General features: G+C 41.3%; 1 protein-coding gene across 4 annotated transcripts in view; it reads right to left on the bottom strand.

The window, feature by feature from the left end:
• Positions 1-368: 368 nt before the first annotated feature.
• LOC141148242 (uncharacterized) overlaps positions 369-18058 on the bottom strand; it is a 104889-nt gene continuing 87199 nt past the window's right edge. For all 4 annotated transcript variants that reach the window (XM_073635497.1, XM_073635496.1, XM_073635499.1 and 1 more), the window contains exons 13-17: positions 15426-15527; positions 14792-14893; positions 11687-11727; positions 7052-7316; positions 369-1044 (exon numbers count right to left, since the gene is read on the bottom strand). In XM_073635497.1, coding sequence (XP_073491598.1) covers positions 824-1044; positions 7052-7316; positions 11687-11727; positions 14792-14893; positions 15426-15527 — 731 coding nt within the window. In that variant the 3' untranslated portion in view covers positions 369-823. The remainder of the gene's footprint in view (positions 1045-7051; positions 7317-11686; positions 11728-14791; positions 14894-15425; positions 15528-18058) is intronic.

The raw sequence follows: 18058 nt of genomic DNA, 5'->3' as shown, positions 1-18058 counted from the left end.
GGCTACCAGTGACACGACACTGATCACTGCTCCCGATGACAGGGAGCAGTAGAGGCAGAACAGGGAAATGCCTTGTTTACACAGGCATCCCCCTGTTCTGCAGATCCGTGACACGATCGCGGGACACCAGCAGACATCGAGTCCGCGGGTCCCACGGACACGGTCACGTGGGCACGGCGGGCTTTTCAAAGCAACGTACAGGTACGTTGCTTTGTGCACAGGAGACATTCTGCCCACGTACATGTTCGTGAATTGGTCGGCAAGTGGTTAAAGAGGTTATTCTACACGTCCTGTGCTAGTTGCGCAGCAGGATGTGAGGAGGAATCTCCCCAATGACAAAACTTACAACACGTATCCAAAAGAAAAAATAAGACTGCATATGACTTTATTGATCTTTTCACTCCTAAGAGGGTGCAAGCGACAAAGTAACACAACTTTAAGAGTGGACATTTTTTAGTCATTCATAATCATTCATTATTCTACTTGACATGAAGAGAAGCCAATATGTCACCAGCATGGAGCAGGCTCTTCAATATTAAAGTAATCAGTCTTTGGAACATATTTGCAAAGAGAGGTGGGCTGATGGGACGTGAAGACTGGGTGTTTTGGTAGAATAAATGGTATTTCTGTTTGTATTTATAGGGTCCACTAGTTGAAGAATTGGATCTGCAGAACAACTTTTGTCAACACTAACTGACAGCTTCTTCTGGAAGAACGTGGTGGAACTCAATGGACGTTGGTCTTTTCTTAGCCTTGTATCATTGTGTTGGATGGCCATTTGTTTTTATTGTGTAAAAAATGTGGAGGATAACCCCCCCCCCCCTTATTTGATCAGCAATTCCTTTATTGCGCTAATTTTGTCCATCAACTTTTTTCCATCTTTTGTTAGATTTTTGTCGTTGAGGTGTTTTTTCTCCTTCATACTGAAGAGGAAAAGGTCTTTGGCGAACCTCCCGGTGCTGGGCTGCCTCTCGAGGATCTGAGATTTAATTTTTTCATCGCTGTCCACCAGATCATCGATCACCACAATCAGCCTACGCTTCCCTGAAACCAAAAGAGAAATTACATTTTTAGAAAGTAAACTAACCTTCCCCCAACCTACAAGAATGCAAGCACGAGAATATAGCAGAACCATCACAAAAAACACAGGATCGCAAAAATGATAACATTTGGTATTTTCTCACAATCCAAAAATGTCTTAATAGAGTATCGATTTTATACAATTCTGCCGTCAGACCTTCTTCTAATTGCTATTTGCACTGGTCACTGTGCAAACTTAAAAAAATAAATACAAAAACATTGTAAATAAGTATGTTAGTTTGTTTTTCCCCATACATTTTCTGAATATAATGCTTACATGCAGGGGCGGACTGACATAGTGGCATGGGGCCCTCGGGCAGTGCCCGAGTGCCCGAATGGTCATTTCGCCCCTGCTTACATGATAGAAGCAATCATTGCTATTTGACTTCAAATTTTTTAATTATATTATTTATAATATTTGAAAAATGGAAATTGCAAGTCATACATCTGAAAATAGATATGTTTACAATATACATTCCCTTGCCATACTGTTGCTGTTGTGACCATGAAATACAACTTCCCGTTCATTAGAAAAAATATAGCAGGTAAACAAAAATAATATATCATATACAATTGCTACACAAGCCATGTTATTAAAAACTAGCTTTCCTTTTCAGTGTGCAGCTGCTGTAAATTTCAAGGCAATATGGCAGCCTGGAGGCATTCTGTACATTGTTGGTGTACAAAATGCCCCCCAAAATGTAATTTCCTGCTTGTGTGATTGGATCACTGATTTTTCTAGACGTCTGCACTAAGGTACAAACCATATTTTAGGCATCTCCTGCAAAAGAAATTTCAGTTTTGGTGAGATACTTCCCACATGTTAAATACTTCTAAATCCTGTAATTTTCCAGATCAGAACACCAAATCACCAGGTGATGATAAGCTAGACCAGGTGTCAGCAACCCTTTTTCACTTAAGGGCTGGATTCAATGGATGTGAATTCATGGAGGGCAGCATTCACCTGCTAATAAATTAAGATAATAATCTGGACCCCTTTCAATTACACAGCCCCCGTACCTCATGACCCCTTTAGATTACACAGCCCCCGCACCTCTGGACCCCTTTACATTACACAGCCCCTGCACCTCTGGACCCCTTTACATTATCTGGACCCTTTTACATTACACAGCCCCCGCACCTCTGGACCCCTTTACATTACACAGCCCCTGCACCTCTGGACCCCTTTACATTACACAGCCCCAGCACCTCTGGACCCCTTTACATTATCTGGACCCCTTTACATTACACAGCCCCCGCACCTCTGGACCCCTTTACATTACACAGCCCCTGCACCTCTGGACCCCTTTACATTACACAGCCCCTGCACCTCTGAAACCTTTTACATTACACAGCTCCTGCACCTCTGGACCCCTTTACATTACACACACCGCACCTCTGGACCCCTTTACATTATACAGCCCCTGCACCTCTGGACCTCTTTACATTACACAGCCCCTGCACCTCTGGACCCCTTTACATTACACAGCTCCCGCACCTTTGGACCCCTTTACATTACACAGCCCCCGCACCTCTGCACCTCTTTACATTACACAGCCCCTGCACCTCTGGACCCCTTTACATTACATAGCTCCTGCACCTTTGGACCCCTTTACATTACACAGCCCCCGCACCTCTGGACCCCTTTACATTACACAGCCGCCCTACACATCACACAGCCTCCACCTACCCAGCCCTCCCTGCATAGTTCACAGCCCCCCCATGTCATGCTTTAAAATTGCGCACACGCGTGGAATGGCATCAAACTATGGTACTTAAAAATCTCCATAGGTGACGCTTTAAAAATTTTTACAGGTTACAAGTTTAAAGTTACAGAGGATATCTTGTACTAGAATTATTGCTCTCGCTCTAACGATCACAGCGATACCTCACATGTGTGGTTTGAACAGTGTTGAACATCTAAGTATGCAGGCATCCGGGGTAAAGCTGTCCACATAGACCATCCCCCGCACCGCCATCAATGTCATCCCTTCCACACTGCGCTCCACGAGCCTCGCTTTCAGATCACTCTACTGCAGGGTAGTCTTCCCGGTCAAGATTGCAGACTGACAGTGGTGAGAGCCGGCAGTGCGGGGGATGGTCTATGTGGACAACTTTACCCCGGATGCCTCCATACTAAGACGTGCCTCTCCTAAACATCAACCATGTGAGTTGCTAAATGTTGGACCTTCATTAAATGTAACCATATTGCTACACTTAGAGGCGCCTCTCTTCTCTTTTATACTCTGAAGCTCCTGCTGAATTTTACTTCTAATCCCCTTGTGGAGGCTTCCATTTGTGGATGGAAAATTTTATGGTTACACAACCTATCACATTGCTATAATCTTTTTATAGGGACTACAATGTTTGTGAAACAAATCATTTGAGTTTCCATTATTTCTTATGGGAAAATTTGCTTTGGATTACAAGCATGTTTCTGGAACGAATTATGCTCACAATCCAAGGTTTTACTGTATTTCAAGTCTCACTCTCTATTGAGCTCTAGTGGAAAGAATGTCATTGTTTATATGGGTGAAATATATCATGTGTATCACATTCACTTGTTATACTTCTGTAGTGGCATGAGTTTCACCTAGCCTGTAGTCCCTTTAGTGGCCAGCAAGTGGCAGTATTTCAGAACAAAGACAAAGCTATTTAACACACAATGATTACTGTCCATTTATGTATATATGGTTTCAAATAAAGTTTCTTAATTGTTCATACTACTTTGCTGAGTATAAAAATGAAAATGTAAACGTCACTGTATGTACATGAAAGAATGAAGATTGGCTGAATTGATATGTTCCTGTTGTAATGTAAGTAATGCCTTTATATACACATTTTTATGTTTTTTTTCTTATTTTCTATTTCTTTTATTTTTATTTACAAAGCTGCCATCCTTAAAGCCTAAATGTACCTAAAAAAAAAGTTAAAAAAATTATCTAAAAAATCAGCACAAGGGATGGTACTTACCTTAATATATACCTTAAATATATATTTTTAAATATATACACATATACACACGCACTAAATGTGAACAAACATTTTAAAATGTATTAAAACATTTTTTAACACTTATCAATGTTAAAAAAATAACATAAAAACACTTTATTTTTTTTAACTTATTAAAACATTTAATTGTTTACAGTACACTAGTGGTTGAGGGGCAAAAAAATTCTGCAGCTGAGCCTCTCTTTTACCACCCCTCAACCCCTACCACCTTTTAGCTGTGGAGGCAGCGGCTGGGCATGTTCACATGCTGCAGCTGCAATTATACCCCTTTGTGCTGTCAGCAGGTGTAGCACCGGCTGGCTGTGACCCATTCAAGTGAATGACGGCACTCTGCAAGTGCACTCTGTGACATAAACAAGGGATTGTTTATGTCATAGAGCATTTGTGCAGCAGTTTTTCAAACGCAATTTTTTGGAATAAATAAACCTTAAAGCGGAGTTTCACCTAAAAATTTAACTTCTGCTTTTCGGATTCCTCCCCCCCTCCGGTGTCACATTTGGCACCTTTCAGGGGGGAGGACGGAGCAGATACCTGTGTAATCCAGGTATTTGCTCCCACTTCCGGGGCATAGGTCCCCGCGGCGACCTATGTCACATCCGGCGCCTCCTCTGTCTCCCCCCCCGCTGTCTTCTGGGAGACACACAGGTCCCAAAAGACAGCAGGGACCAGTGGGATTGCTCAGCGCGACTCGTGCATGCGCAGTAGGGAACCAGGAAGTGAAGCCGCAAAGCTTCACTTCCTGATTCCCTTACCGAAGATGGCGGCGCCTCCACCCGAGAGCCGAGGGACAGATCGGCTTCGGGTCCCGGCATCGCGGGCACCCAGGACAGGTAAGTGTCCATATATTAAAAGTCGGCAGCTGCAATATTTTTTTCAGCAGAACTCCGCTTTAATGAATTTAAATATACAGTATAACCCAATTTTTTAGTAATGTATAAAAGATGATGTTACGCCGAGTAAACAGACACCTAACATGATTTAAAATTGTGAATGGAATGGCGACAAACTACGATACTTAAAAATCTCCATAGCCGACGCTTTAAAAATTTTTACAGTCACAGACGAGATCTTTCTCAAGGATTGTTGGTCTCACTGTAACATTTGCGGCAATACCTCACATGTGCGGTGCAAACATTGTTTACATATGTGTGCGCCACTTACATATGCACTCACTTCTGCACGCGAGCACGGAGGGATGGTGCGCTTTAATTTTTTTTTTTTTTTCTTATTTTATTTATTTATTTTTTACACTGTCCCTATAATTTTCACTTTTTTGATCACTTTTATTCCTATTACAAAGAATGTAAACATTCCCTGTAATAGAAAGAAGGAATAACGGATCCTCTTTATGGAGAGATCTGGGGTCAATAAGACCCCAGATCTCTCCTCTACCTTTTAAAGCAAAAGCAAAAAAAAAAATTGTTTACTTCCCCCTTAGATTGGAAGTGACGTCATGATGAAGCTCCGGTCCTCCAAGACCATAGAGGCGATCAGATGTGGTCTCTGGGAACCTCTATAGCCAGCCGAACGACCCATCGGATCATTTTTCGGGCACACTGGTAAAAGCAGTAAGCCCATAAAAAACACCAGTGAGCGGCAGGAGGGGTGGGGGGATGTCCACTCACGCCGATTCTAAAAGCGATCCAGCTGCTAATTAGCCTAAAGATCCGCTTTCATGAGAAAGCCAGTCGCTGACTGAAAAAAAGTAAATAGATACCGGGGTAATGGCTGATAGCTTCAGCCATAACCCCAGTAAAACACTTGCAAACTGCAATGTATATACCGTATAAACTCGAGTATAAGCCGACCCGAATATAAGCCGAGGCACCTAATTTTACCACGAAAAACTGGGAAAACGTATTGACTCGAGTATAAGACGAGGGTGAGAAATGCGCAGCTACTGTAAGTGGAAAAGAGGGTCAACAATGCCCATTTGCAGCCTCAATGTGCCCATTTGCATGCCTCACTGTGCCCATTTGCAGCCATAGGTCCCCCGAACTTTAGACTCGGTAGTTATGGGTTCCTAGATGCCCCCTAGCTGCAGCCAAAATTTGGGGTCTCTGGACCCAAAGGGTCCCGAAATGACATTGCTGCAGATGGACACAGTTGACCAATTTTGGGGCCCCGTATCTTGGGGCCACTTAGTGCTAGGAACCCCAAATTTTGTGTGCAAACTCAGTGGAACTAGCACTACAACAAAGCTAGGGTTTCTAGCACAAAGTGGCCCTGAGATAAGGGGCCCCAAATTTGGTTCGGAAAATGGGTTTGCACACCAAATTTGGGGTTCCTAGCACCAAGTGGCCCTGAGATACGGGGCCACAAATTTGGTTCGGAAAATGTCATTCTCTGCTGCAGAAAAGCGCTTGACTCGAGTATAAGCTGAGGGGGGCATTTTCAGCACAAAAAAATGTGCTGAAAAACTCGGCTTATACTTGAGTATATACGGTATACGTATTGCTGTCCGCAAGGGTGCTGAACAGCAGAACTGATCTTTTTTTTGTTTAATGTGCAATAGTCCAGCTTGTTTACATCTATTTGTTCATCCCTCATATCAGAAGGGCCAAGGGGGATGCAGAAATTCAATGTAATAGTTTTTGCAACTTTCAAGAGATAATGATAAACACGACAAAATGAGAGGGTGAATCTCCCTAATGGGGACCCAGACAGCAAGAAATATCTGACAGGGGATCTGGTCCATCTCCACTCTGTCCAAAAATAGACAAAAAAAGGTTTGCCTTTAGTTGACATTTCAGTAATACTGAGGATCTCATATTTCTGAGTAAGCTAGCAGTTTTGGATATTTTTTCCACACTTTAGAACTTACCGGAAAATACATTTATAAAATTATGTATATTGAAATAGTGTATTTACCCAGGAAAAACACAAGCTGTTGTGTTTCATACCTTGTGAAGGCCAACCTCAAGTGTAAAAGCAATAAATACATTTGGGATTCTCTTACCGAATTTAATGGAGAGCATTTCCAGCTCCTCGTGGTACATGGCATCCTTGGCGTCTGTAAGACGTAACTTCCCATCATGCATATTGTGATACAAGATTACAAGCTTGCACTGGAATGCGGTTTCTTGGGGCTGATTGGAAGATGAAATCTTATACGATCGGACATCGAGACCTATAGATGAGAGCTGCTGACTCAGCCAGGAATAGTCACTCTCCTCTGATTTGGAGAAGATGGCGACCGTAGACTTGGAGGATGCTGCCACAGCCTGGAAAAGTAAAGAAAAGACCACACTGTGAGACAGTGGAGGATGGAGTCACTGAGGTTTTTCATTGCTTCCTGTGTCCTTCTTGGACTGTAATGCCCTGTACACACGGTCGGACATTCCGACAACAAAATCCATGGATTGTTTCCGACGGATGTTGGCTCAAACTTGTCTTGCATACACACGGTCGCACAAAGTTGTCGGAAAATCTGATCGTTCTGAACGTGGTGACGTAAAACACGTACGTCAAGACTATAAATGGGGCAGTAGCCAATAGCTTTCGTCTTTTAATTTATTTTTAACATGCGTGGCACTTTGTGCGTCGGATTTGTGTACACACGATCGGAATTTCCGACAACGGATTTTGTTGTCGGAAAATTTTAGAGCCTGCTCTCAAACTTTGTGTGTCTGAAATTCAGACCAAAAAAGTCCGATGGAGCCCACACACGATCGGAATTTCCGACAACACAATCCGATCGCACTTTTTCTGTCGGAAAATCCGATCGTGTGTACAGGGCATAAGAGGAAGTTAGGGCGCATTCACACCATGTGCAGTGACCTTTTTTCACACTGAATAAACACAGGCCACTGCAAGGGCACATAGAAAACAATGGTTTTCCATGAGTTCAACCCCATTGTTTGTGATTTATGTTGGAGATGTTCATCAGCACCGAGCACCATCCTGCATATATTGTGGTCCTATCCAATGCCTACTGGTCTAAGGTACATGAAATCATTTCTCAGGTTACTATCTACACTCTGGATTATACCCCAGTGCAAATTATTTTGCACCATTCCTCATTACCTCCTTAAACCCTAGCCGTGCATATGTTTAACTCTGCAAAATAATGTATTCTGATACACTGGGACACATAACGTGTGCTGTCTATGTCTCAGTGGCTCATCCATCTCCATAAAATTGGAGAGATAGAGGAACTGATCCATGTTGCGCTTGATTCTCCTTCCAAATTCATGAGTATTCGGACCTGCTGGTTTCACTTCTAAACGACTTATACCAATCAGCATGTGATGAACCCCTCTCCTTAGTGGCCAACTACCAGAAGTACTCCCTGAAAATTCTTAGATACTGTATTTTAAAGCATGATCCACTATGATACTGGAGCACATCTCTTTGACTCCCTCCCTCCCTAAGTGCCGGAGCTAGAGGGATTAGGGCAGCCGCGCCTTGCTTATCCCTAATCTTATCTAACATATGAGTTGCCCTTATTTCCACTGTCCCCCTCACTTTTAGATTGCTGTCTGGGGCTGTCGGTTGGAAGAAGACCACATACGGCTAGGGGGCTGGCTCCCTTCTTTCTAATCTTACCTATCCCCCAATTCCCTTTCATCCCCACCCTCTTCCCCCCCACCTCCTCTCTCCTCCCTCCATTTTTTTCCCCCAATTTTCATAGTTGTTGTCCTCCTTTAGGAAACAACGGCTCTAGATATTCTATCATCTCATTGCTAACCCTTTAGCGGGTTCTGAAACAACTTGAGTTTTACTTTATTTTCCTATGACAGTGGGGAATTTTTATTTCTGAATGCACAAGCTGTACTAAGTTGTTAAAGGGGAAGTCCAGCCTGGGCTTGTTTGTCTGGGCTTTTCCTAAGGGTCACAGGAGTGCAATTTGTTTTGCACTCCTGTGACCCATTTTCAGCAGAGTGCGCTCTCTGCTGACGTCACTCAGATCAGTCTAGGTCATCCCAACCTCAGAAGTCTGGATCCGCCAGGTGCCTGGGCTGATGGCAATCTCAGTGAGCTGCTGAGACGGCCGCTCCCCCATCCCTCCACAGCTCAGCGCTCCAGTGAGCGTGGAGGAGCAGAGCAGAAGAGCTGCTGATTGACAATCAGCAGCTGTCCTCTTGGGGAGCCGAGAGAACCAAGCCATCAGCGGTGTTCGATGGCTCGGTTCTCAGTGCAGAGATGCCACCTAGGTAAGTATGATTATGGAAAAAAAGCCAAACCCATACTTCTCCTTTAAGATTGTAATTTTCATATTATCTGATGTGCACTGGACCCTTTTATTTTTTTACCTCTCTAAATCATTGCTAAGTTCTGTTCCTTGTCCCTATTCTCCAATAAAATATTTTTGGATAAAAAAGAAAGAAAACAATGGTTTTATATGTATCTCGTTCACACCACTATGTTGTGTACATGGGCATTGCAAACTACCCGGCATTTTAGCACAATGCACATGAATGCATGTAAATGCAAATGCAACATGACACAACTCAAAGTAAAAATATAAAAATAAATTGTTGTTAGTGTTAGTACCTTCCAGGTACCTATCAATTCAAAACAGGTGACAAAAAAAAATGGATGGCAACACACATAACAAACCACACTACGCTTCACAAAAATAGGGGTGCCCCTCCATACTCCATCGTCCCCCATCGGGTGGCTCACACTCTGGGTGCTGCCTGGGGAGATGTATTGAATCCAACAACAGAAATGTCCCAAATGCTGCACACCAACATGCCTGACAGTGGCATCCATGACTAGGCCCTGTGCGAGGACATGTCAGGGGTGTGGCCTGGACAGAGCTGGGCTGAGGCTGCTTTACTAAGGCAACTGTTGGGCATGTTGGTGTGCAGTGTTTGGGACCTTCCCGACAGTCGCCTTAGTAAAGCAGCCTCAGCCCAGCTCTGTCCAGGCCACGCCCACAACCTTTTGCCCCGATCCTGGAGCTTAGTCATGGAGGTGTATGTCGGACATGTTGGTGGACAGCATTTGGGACATTCCTCTTGTTGGATTCAACACCACAACATGTGCCAATATGTTCTACTGCATGGTGTGAAAGGACCCTTAAAGTAAACTTTCACCTCCTTTTTTAAATTTCTTTTCTAACGCACCTCCCACCTCCTTTTTTTTAGAATGGTAGTAGTAGTATTTTTTTATTTTTGGGAATACATTTTTTTTAAACCCATCCCCACACTCTCAGGTTTAGGATAGAATAACATAGCCATGCTGCTAACATCTCACATTCCCGGAAGCTTTGGGTCCATCTACCACATGTTGTGTATGCATGGCGGGATTTCAGTAAGGCCACGTTTAGACTTGAAGTTGGGTGGGTTCCTGTCCCTGACCTAGCCCCATGCAAAATAACTTTATAAGCCCTCAATAAAGATGGCCGCTGAGGTCACCCAGGATGTCATCCAGGCCAGCAGCATCCAATTGGATAGCCACTAACCTGCTAACACGTATGTAGGCCTAAGAGGTGTTTGCATTCCTCCTATCCTCCACTCTCCCTGGCGAGTGCACAGCACCACCTGTGTAGGGGGTCATCCTACACCTGCCAACAAGAATTCACATTCTATTCAGGAAAATAATTTAACATTTTGAGAGCTTTGGGCAATAGCTTTGGGTAATAGCTTTGGGTAAGTGCTGCCAGGTTGCATATTACATACAATAATGGCAATATTTAGCCTCTGACTTGCTAGTGTGTTACGCTTGCAAAGGATTTCCTCCTAAAGACAACGAGGAGCGGTTTGTGGTGTTGTTAGAGGAGATGGTGTCATATAGTGAGCAATCTCCCGGTGAGGTTCTACTGTATGGACAATTATCATCATAATTTTGTCAAATATTTGCACCATTCAGACCAGATTTGCGTATTAGTTTAGGATTTTATTTCCTTCTTCACATTCAAAGATATCCTGTTCTTTACTTTAAATTGTTGGTTCTTTTGTTAGAACTTATGCTTTCAGATTGAAAATCAGTTGTAGAAAGAATGTAGAGTTCAGTGAAGCACGAGATTGCTGCTACAATGAGCTTGAGGAATGTGTACATACTGGTAAAGACATTTACGGACGGACAACCGAGTTGTATTATAAATCTAAAATGTTTCCAGGACCCACCTACACCAATTGTTTTCTCAAGTCAATTAGAAAAAGTAAAGTGCTTCCTGATTGCACCATTCAGCACACTATTGATATCACATACTAGCAAGCAATGGGGTAATTTACTAAAGGAGTAGGTTCCTTCTTTCCCACTGATCCACGAGGTGGACACATTTATCCAGCACTGTAAAGCCCCGCAAGGTCACCAGTCCCCTGTCATCCCCCTCTGATGACTCTGTCCTCTTCTGGATCCTGAGAGAACCCACTGCTGGACACCAAGTGCCACCAATGATAATCCACATTTTGTTGTTCCAACTTCAGTAAACTAAAATGTGATTGGTCATTCTTTTTTATTCACAACACAAGAAGAACTTGAAGAAGCCTAATATATATGGATTTATCTCCTAGTTATACATCAATTCCATTGCATTATCGATGCCCTACCTCTATATTGTCACTGCATTAAAAAGTCTATGTGATGTTTGCAAAATTGAATATAAAATAACCAAATAAAGGTACAGTATGTCCATACTTACATTTGCCATTCTTTCTCTTGACTGGACTGGTGAAGCATTACCTAAGTCAACAAGGCAGAAAATTAAATACAGAACTTAACAAACATACAATGATAATACCAGGGGCATTCAAGTCAAACCAGGACTTTTAAGTTTATATCATAAAAAAATCTAATTTCAAGAAGTGGAATCTGCATTTATTTTTCAACACCCCCTTGCTACATTTATACACTTATCCCAGCATTTAACTAATGCCTGCAAAGATTCGGCATAAAAAAATTTGTCAGTACGCCTGAACTGCCATCTTGGTCACCGGTCTCTGGACTGGCCCATGACATGTGCGTCGCCTTTTAGTAATAGGGCACACTTGCCACTTACTACTGCGTGTAGTACCGCCAAGCTGGCATCCCTTTTTATACCTGTACAATGAAAAGTCCTGGTTTGACTTGAAGGCCCCACTTACTATATATACACAACAAAAAATGTTTTGAAGTCCTGCAGTCCGTAATGGCAATGTGGACTAAAGGCGACAAGGTCATTGCCAGTGGTGATGATGTCCTAGCATCATCTATAAAGATTTTATTATGCCACACGGAATAAAATACAATGGGGGTTATTTACGAAAGGCAAATCCACTTTGCACTACAAGTGCTCTACAAGTGCACTTGAAAGTAGTGCACTTGGAAGTGCATTCACTCTAAATCTAAGGGGTAGATCTAAAATGAGTGAAGCTCTGCTGATTTTATCATCCAATCATGTGCAAGCTAAAATGCTGTTTTTTATTTTCCTTGCATGCCCCCCTTGGATCTACAGTGACTTTACTTCCAAGTGCACTTTCAGTACAATTTCAAGTGCACTTGCAGTGCAAAGTGGATTTGCCTTTCGTAAATAACCCTCAATGTCTATTTTAAATCACAATTGAACGTGGGAATTTGGGAACTTGAAATTCAGCTGAATACATTCCAGGTGCATTAAAGCAAAAGGTGTTCAAAGTTTTAGATTTGGTTTTCCGTAAAAAAACAGCCACATCCTGAGTAGAAAAACCCTTCTCCTGGCAGAATGCTTCAGAGAAAGACTCTTGCTCTCTGTGTGAAAGCAGTGGTCTCTTTACAGTGGTCCAACATGCCCTCTGTTGAGTCTGAGCTAGAGCTCAATCAGCAGGGAGCATGTACGTTGCTGGTTTGATGGCTATGGGACTATGGGGTTGACTTAAGGTCTTGAATTACTTGAATTAAGGTCTTCATAGTTAAAAAAATTTGATACCACAAATTTAACCCTTCTTGGCTTTCATTGAAAAAAATGTTTTTTTTTAAAACCCCTATCTGTTTTCCTTTATGGTAGTTAGTGCCATGATGAACCCATAGTAAGAAGTACAAAAGCTTCCCTTGGGGATAAATCAAGTTGCATTAAGACCTTACCCGTGTCCAAACAACCTCTTTGGTCACCAGATAATGATGGCCATCAGCGTTGAGCTGATGCTTTGAAGGGTTTGCCCCATTATGTGTGTGTGTGTTGGGTTGGGGTGGGGGGTTATTGAAGTACCTGCTGTCTACTAAATGGCTTATGGATTGTTTATGTGGCAGCTCATCCTATGCAGACATATGGTACTTTTTATATATAAATATTAATCACAGTTACTTAACCCCTTCACGGCAGCGGTACACATATATGTGGCCTCTCCACAGGTGGGCCTTAACGCTGAGTTGCAGCATATATGCGTGCCAGAATGTAAACAAAGCTGTGCCGAAAGTGAGCGCCCTGAACGCTACCTGCAATCGAGAGCTTTCCGACTATGTGACCATGTGACCGCTATGACAGTGGTTAAATGATCATAAACCTCGCCTCACCTCCCAGCAACAAAAACCTCTTAAAGGGACAGGAGGCACCAGCAGCAGCAAGGGGTTACCATCATTTCTAGGAAGAACCCTGATACTTGATACTTGATGTGCTTCCATGAACTTCTCATGCCTTTTGCTCTGCATACATTTCATTTTTTTTCTTTATTTATGTATTGACACATTTTTTTTGACCGAAAGCAACTGCTGTATAAAACTTGCTCTTACCCTTTCTCTCCATACAAGCTGACTCCCAGGGATCCCATTGGGGTTCCACTGGGCAAGAGAATGCCACACTATAAAGTTCTTCCACCAAGCTTTGAGTCCAGTGCTCCATCTCCCCAATTCCTGAATCTTTTGCATCATGACGATAAAATAAAGCTCAACTCCCCTATGATTAAGCCCTGGTAGGCGGGGTAAAACATGACAGGGGGCATGGCCCGAGGAGTGGCCTTGAATGAAGCTTTCACATGTATTCATCCACACAAGGATCGGCTATGGTGAGTGGTGGTTTTATGTTTAAATGCTCATTGCTCACTGGAGGAGTTTTTCTTATGTTGACATCCTTACTATCCTGAGTGCCAATGGGGCGCTATACCTGGAGCAGCACCACCAAGTACTAATGGCCCCATTAGCTGGAAGTTACCTTATTCAATTCTATATACTCTGTTCTCTGTTAGCATAGAATATTGGAACGGTATTCACTGGACTTATTATATTCTCATGCCGCGTACACGCGGTCTGAATTTCCAACAGAAAAAGTCCAATGGGAGCTTTTCATCGTATATTCTGACCGTGTGTATGCCCCATCGGACTTTTTCCGTCGAAAATTCAGACAGACTTAGATAGAGAACATGTTCTATATTTTTCCGGCGGAACAAATTCCTATCGGAAAAAACGCTCGTCTGTATGCGAGATAAACACGAGATTAGCAGAAGGAGCCCTTTTTATAGTCTTGTTGTACGTGTTGTATACGTCACCTTGTTCTTGACGGTCGGAATTTGGTGTGACCGTGTGTATGCAAGACAGCTTCAGCGGAATTCCGTCGGAAAAACCTTCAGAGTTTATTCCGACGGCAAAACCGGTCGCGTGTACAGGGCATTACCCACTGCAACATGAGGAGCTTAAAAGTGTGACGGTGGTTGGTTATATTTTGTGATTTCTACAGTTTATACATTAAAACATTCAGATTTTGATTGGAATAGAGTTCTCTTTCAAGGCTGAAGTGGGGGGGGTCTCTAGAGGTGGTAACTATTTATAAGATGCTTCTTCAGAAATAAGAGAGAATTACCTGCACCGTTTTCAGTATACGGAGGCACAGGGCGAGTATTCGGAGGATGGTTGTGCTGGTCGGGGTTACCGGCGTTCTGCATTTTTGGACTAGCATAGTCACCTAGAAAAATCACATTACATTTTTTTTTTTAGGATATTAAACCTTAGCATTTTTCAGTTTAAGAAGAAAACAAAGTAAAAAAAAATATTTTTAACAGTAAAATAATAAAAAAAAACAGCAAATATAATAATGTGATTTCCTTCATTTACACTGCAAAGAATGACCTACAATTTTCAGAAAATTACCCCTGAAATGGATTGGTTGTCAACTCTTGATAGACCCTTTTACTGCGACAGATAAAAAAAAACTCATATCTGGAGTTCTGGACCAATCCCTACAACCTGTTAATCTTATCCTTTCCCTCCATACAAGCTGACTCCCAGGGATCCCATTGGGGTTCAACTGGGCTAAAGAGAACCACCACACTGTAAAGTTCTTCCCCCAAGCTTTGTGTCCAGTTACCCCAATTCCTGAATCTTGTGCATCATGTCGATGAAATAAAGCTCAACTCCCCTATGATTTACCCCCGAGGGGGATTTCTAGAGGTGGTAACTACTTTTAAGATGCTTCTTCAGAAATCAGAGAGAATTACCTGCACCATTTTCAGTATACGGAGGCACAGGGCGAGTATTCGGAGGATGATTGTGCTGGTCGGGGTTACCGGCGTTCTGCATTTTTAGAATAGCATAGTCACCTAGAAAAATCACATTACATTATTTTTTAGGATATTAAAAATGAGCACTTTTCAGTTTAAGAAGAAAACAAAGTAAAAAAAAAAAAATTTGACAGTAAAATACAAAAAAAAAAAAACCCCACAGCAAATGTAATAATGTGATTATCTTAATTTAGACTGCAAATTATTTTATTTTTTTTAGGATATTAAACATTAGCATTTTTCAGTTTAAGAAGAAAACAAAGTAAAAAAAAAATGTTGACAGTAAAATAAAAAAAAAAAAAAAAAAACACAGCAAATATAATGTGATTATCTTAAATTAGACGGCAAATAATGACCTACAATTTTCAGAAAGTGATACAATTTGTAATTTTTACCCAATAGCTCCATTCATTCAAATTTCAGCTCTGGGCCTATTACACAAAATTTTGCTGCAATTTTGTTTTTAAGTATGATACCGAAGTGATGCCTGTGTTTTCTTGTCTTGCAAAAATTATTTTGTTTTACTTTCTACAGTATATGTTATAAAAAAAAAAAATAAAAAAGGCCAAAGCCATGTGCTGTCTCCAAGCTTCAAAAAATAAATAAATAAATCTATGTCTATTTGGTATATAAGCAGATATGAGCACCAAAAAATGAAAAAGAAAGTCATAAGTCTTGCCTCAATGACCACAGATAGTAGCCATCTGTGGAATGTGATCATTGAATTCCTAATTTTTTTTTTTTTTTGCACTGATATACAGTATATGTTTAAAAAAGAAATAGAAAATAAAACAGAATTGTTTTCTTTCCCCCAGTGTGACCAGTGATTATGTTTTTCTTTTGAATCATTTCTTTATTAAGTATTAAGACAACCAGCATTATTATAGATAAAAAGTGCTCATTTTTTTTTGCAATTCGTCTTGATTATTTTGTTTTACTTTCTACAGTATATGTTAAAAAAAAAAAAAAAAAAAAAAAAAAAAAAAAAAGTCTAAGCTATGTGCTGTCTCCAGGCTTAAAAGAAAAATCTATATCTTTTTGGTATATAAATGATCATTGAGTCCGTACTTCAGATTTTTTTTTTTTTTTTGCACTGATATTCAATATATGTTTAAAAAAAATAGAAAATAAAACAGAATTGTTTTTTTTCCCAGTTTTTATGACCAGTGATAGGTTTATGTTTTTCTTTTGAATCATTTCTTTATTAAGTATTAAGACAACCAGCATTATTATAGATAAAAAGTGCTCTTTTTATTTTGCAATTTGTCTTGATTTTTATGACACCAAATGTCATAAAAATATCAATGACACATCACGTGTATTTAAGGCCCCAATTCACACGACACTTTGCATTTTTGGTGTGTTTGTCATGTAACAGCATAGGGAAGGCCGTTCAGTTCAGTGGGCGTTACTTTGCACAACACATATGCAAAAGTAGCTCAATACCTTCTTTTTTTTTTTTTTTTTTAGCAGTGAGCCAAGCAAATTTTACCATGACTTTTGCCTGTTTTGTTGTGTGACAAATCTGCAACAAAATGGGACTGTCCCCCAAATTTGGGGGTGTCATTAAAAAATAATGGTTCCGTGAGCTTGTTGCATGTTTTGCTGCATTTGCGCATTGCTGAAAACCAGACACGAGCATTTCTGCCCGCGTTTCTGGAACGCAAATGTGTTTTTATAATGCTAAGACTTTAAAAACAATTGTGAATTTTTGGAAGACATAATTTGGCAAAAAAAAAAAGCTGACGAGCACAGTAGAGGAAATAATTAATTAATGATAGTTGGGGTCATTAAAATCTAAATAAGAAAGAATTACATTTACTAAAAAAAAAAAAGCTAAACTGTTTTATTTAAAATAAATACATTGTAAATTTGCTGCTCATATTGGGCTCTACAATGCTTCATTGGGTAACATTTCAAAAAACATTAAAGTAGCAATTCTTAAAGAAAAGCTTGCTGACAGCAACTCTGCATTACAGAATGGGACCTCATCTGTCAAACGAAAGCCTCATACACACGGTACGATTGTTGGCAGGGGATTGTCTGTTAACAGACTGTTGTCCTAAAATCTGACCGTAATGCCCCGTACACACGGTCGGATTTTCCGATGGAAAATGTCCGATCGGAGCGTGTTGTCGGAAATTCCGACCGTGTGTGGGCTCCATCGGACATTTTCCATCGGATTTTCCGACACACAAAGTTGGAGAGCAGGAGATAAAATTTTCCGACAACAAAATCCGTTGTCGGAAATTCCGATCGTGTGTACACAAATCCGACGCACAAAGTGCCACGCATCCTCAGAATAAATAAAGAGATGAAAGCTATTGGCCACTGCCCCGTTTATAGTCCCGACGTACGTGTTTTACGTCACCGCGTTCAGAACGATCGGATTTTCCGACAACTTTGTGTGACCGTGTGTATGCAAGACAAGTTTGAGCCAACATACGTCGGAAAAAATCCTAGGATTTTGTTGTCGGAATGTCCGAACAAAGTCCGACCGTGTGTACGGGGCATTAGTATGCTCCATCAGACAATTGTTGTCCAACCTTCAGCCAACAAATGTTGGATGA

The sequence above is a fragment of the Aquarana catesbeiana genome, linkage group LG06 (genome assembly GCF_042186555.1).
Source record: "Aquarana catesbeiana isolate 2022-GZ linkage group LG06, ASM4218655v1, whole genome shotgun sequence".
Lineage (NCBI taxonomy): Eukaryota > Metazoa > Chordata > Amphibia > Anura > Ranidae > Aquarana > Aquarana catesbeiana.
This window is presented reverse-complemented; position numbering and strand designations above follow the sequence as displayed.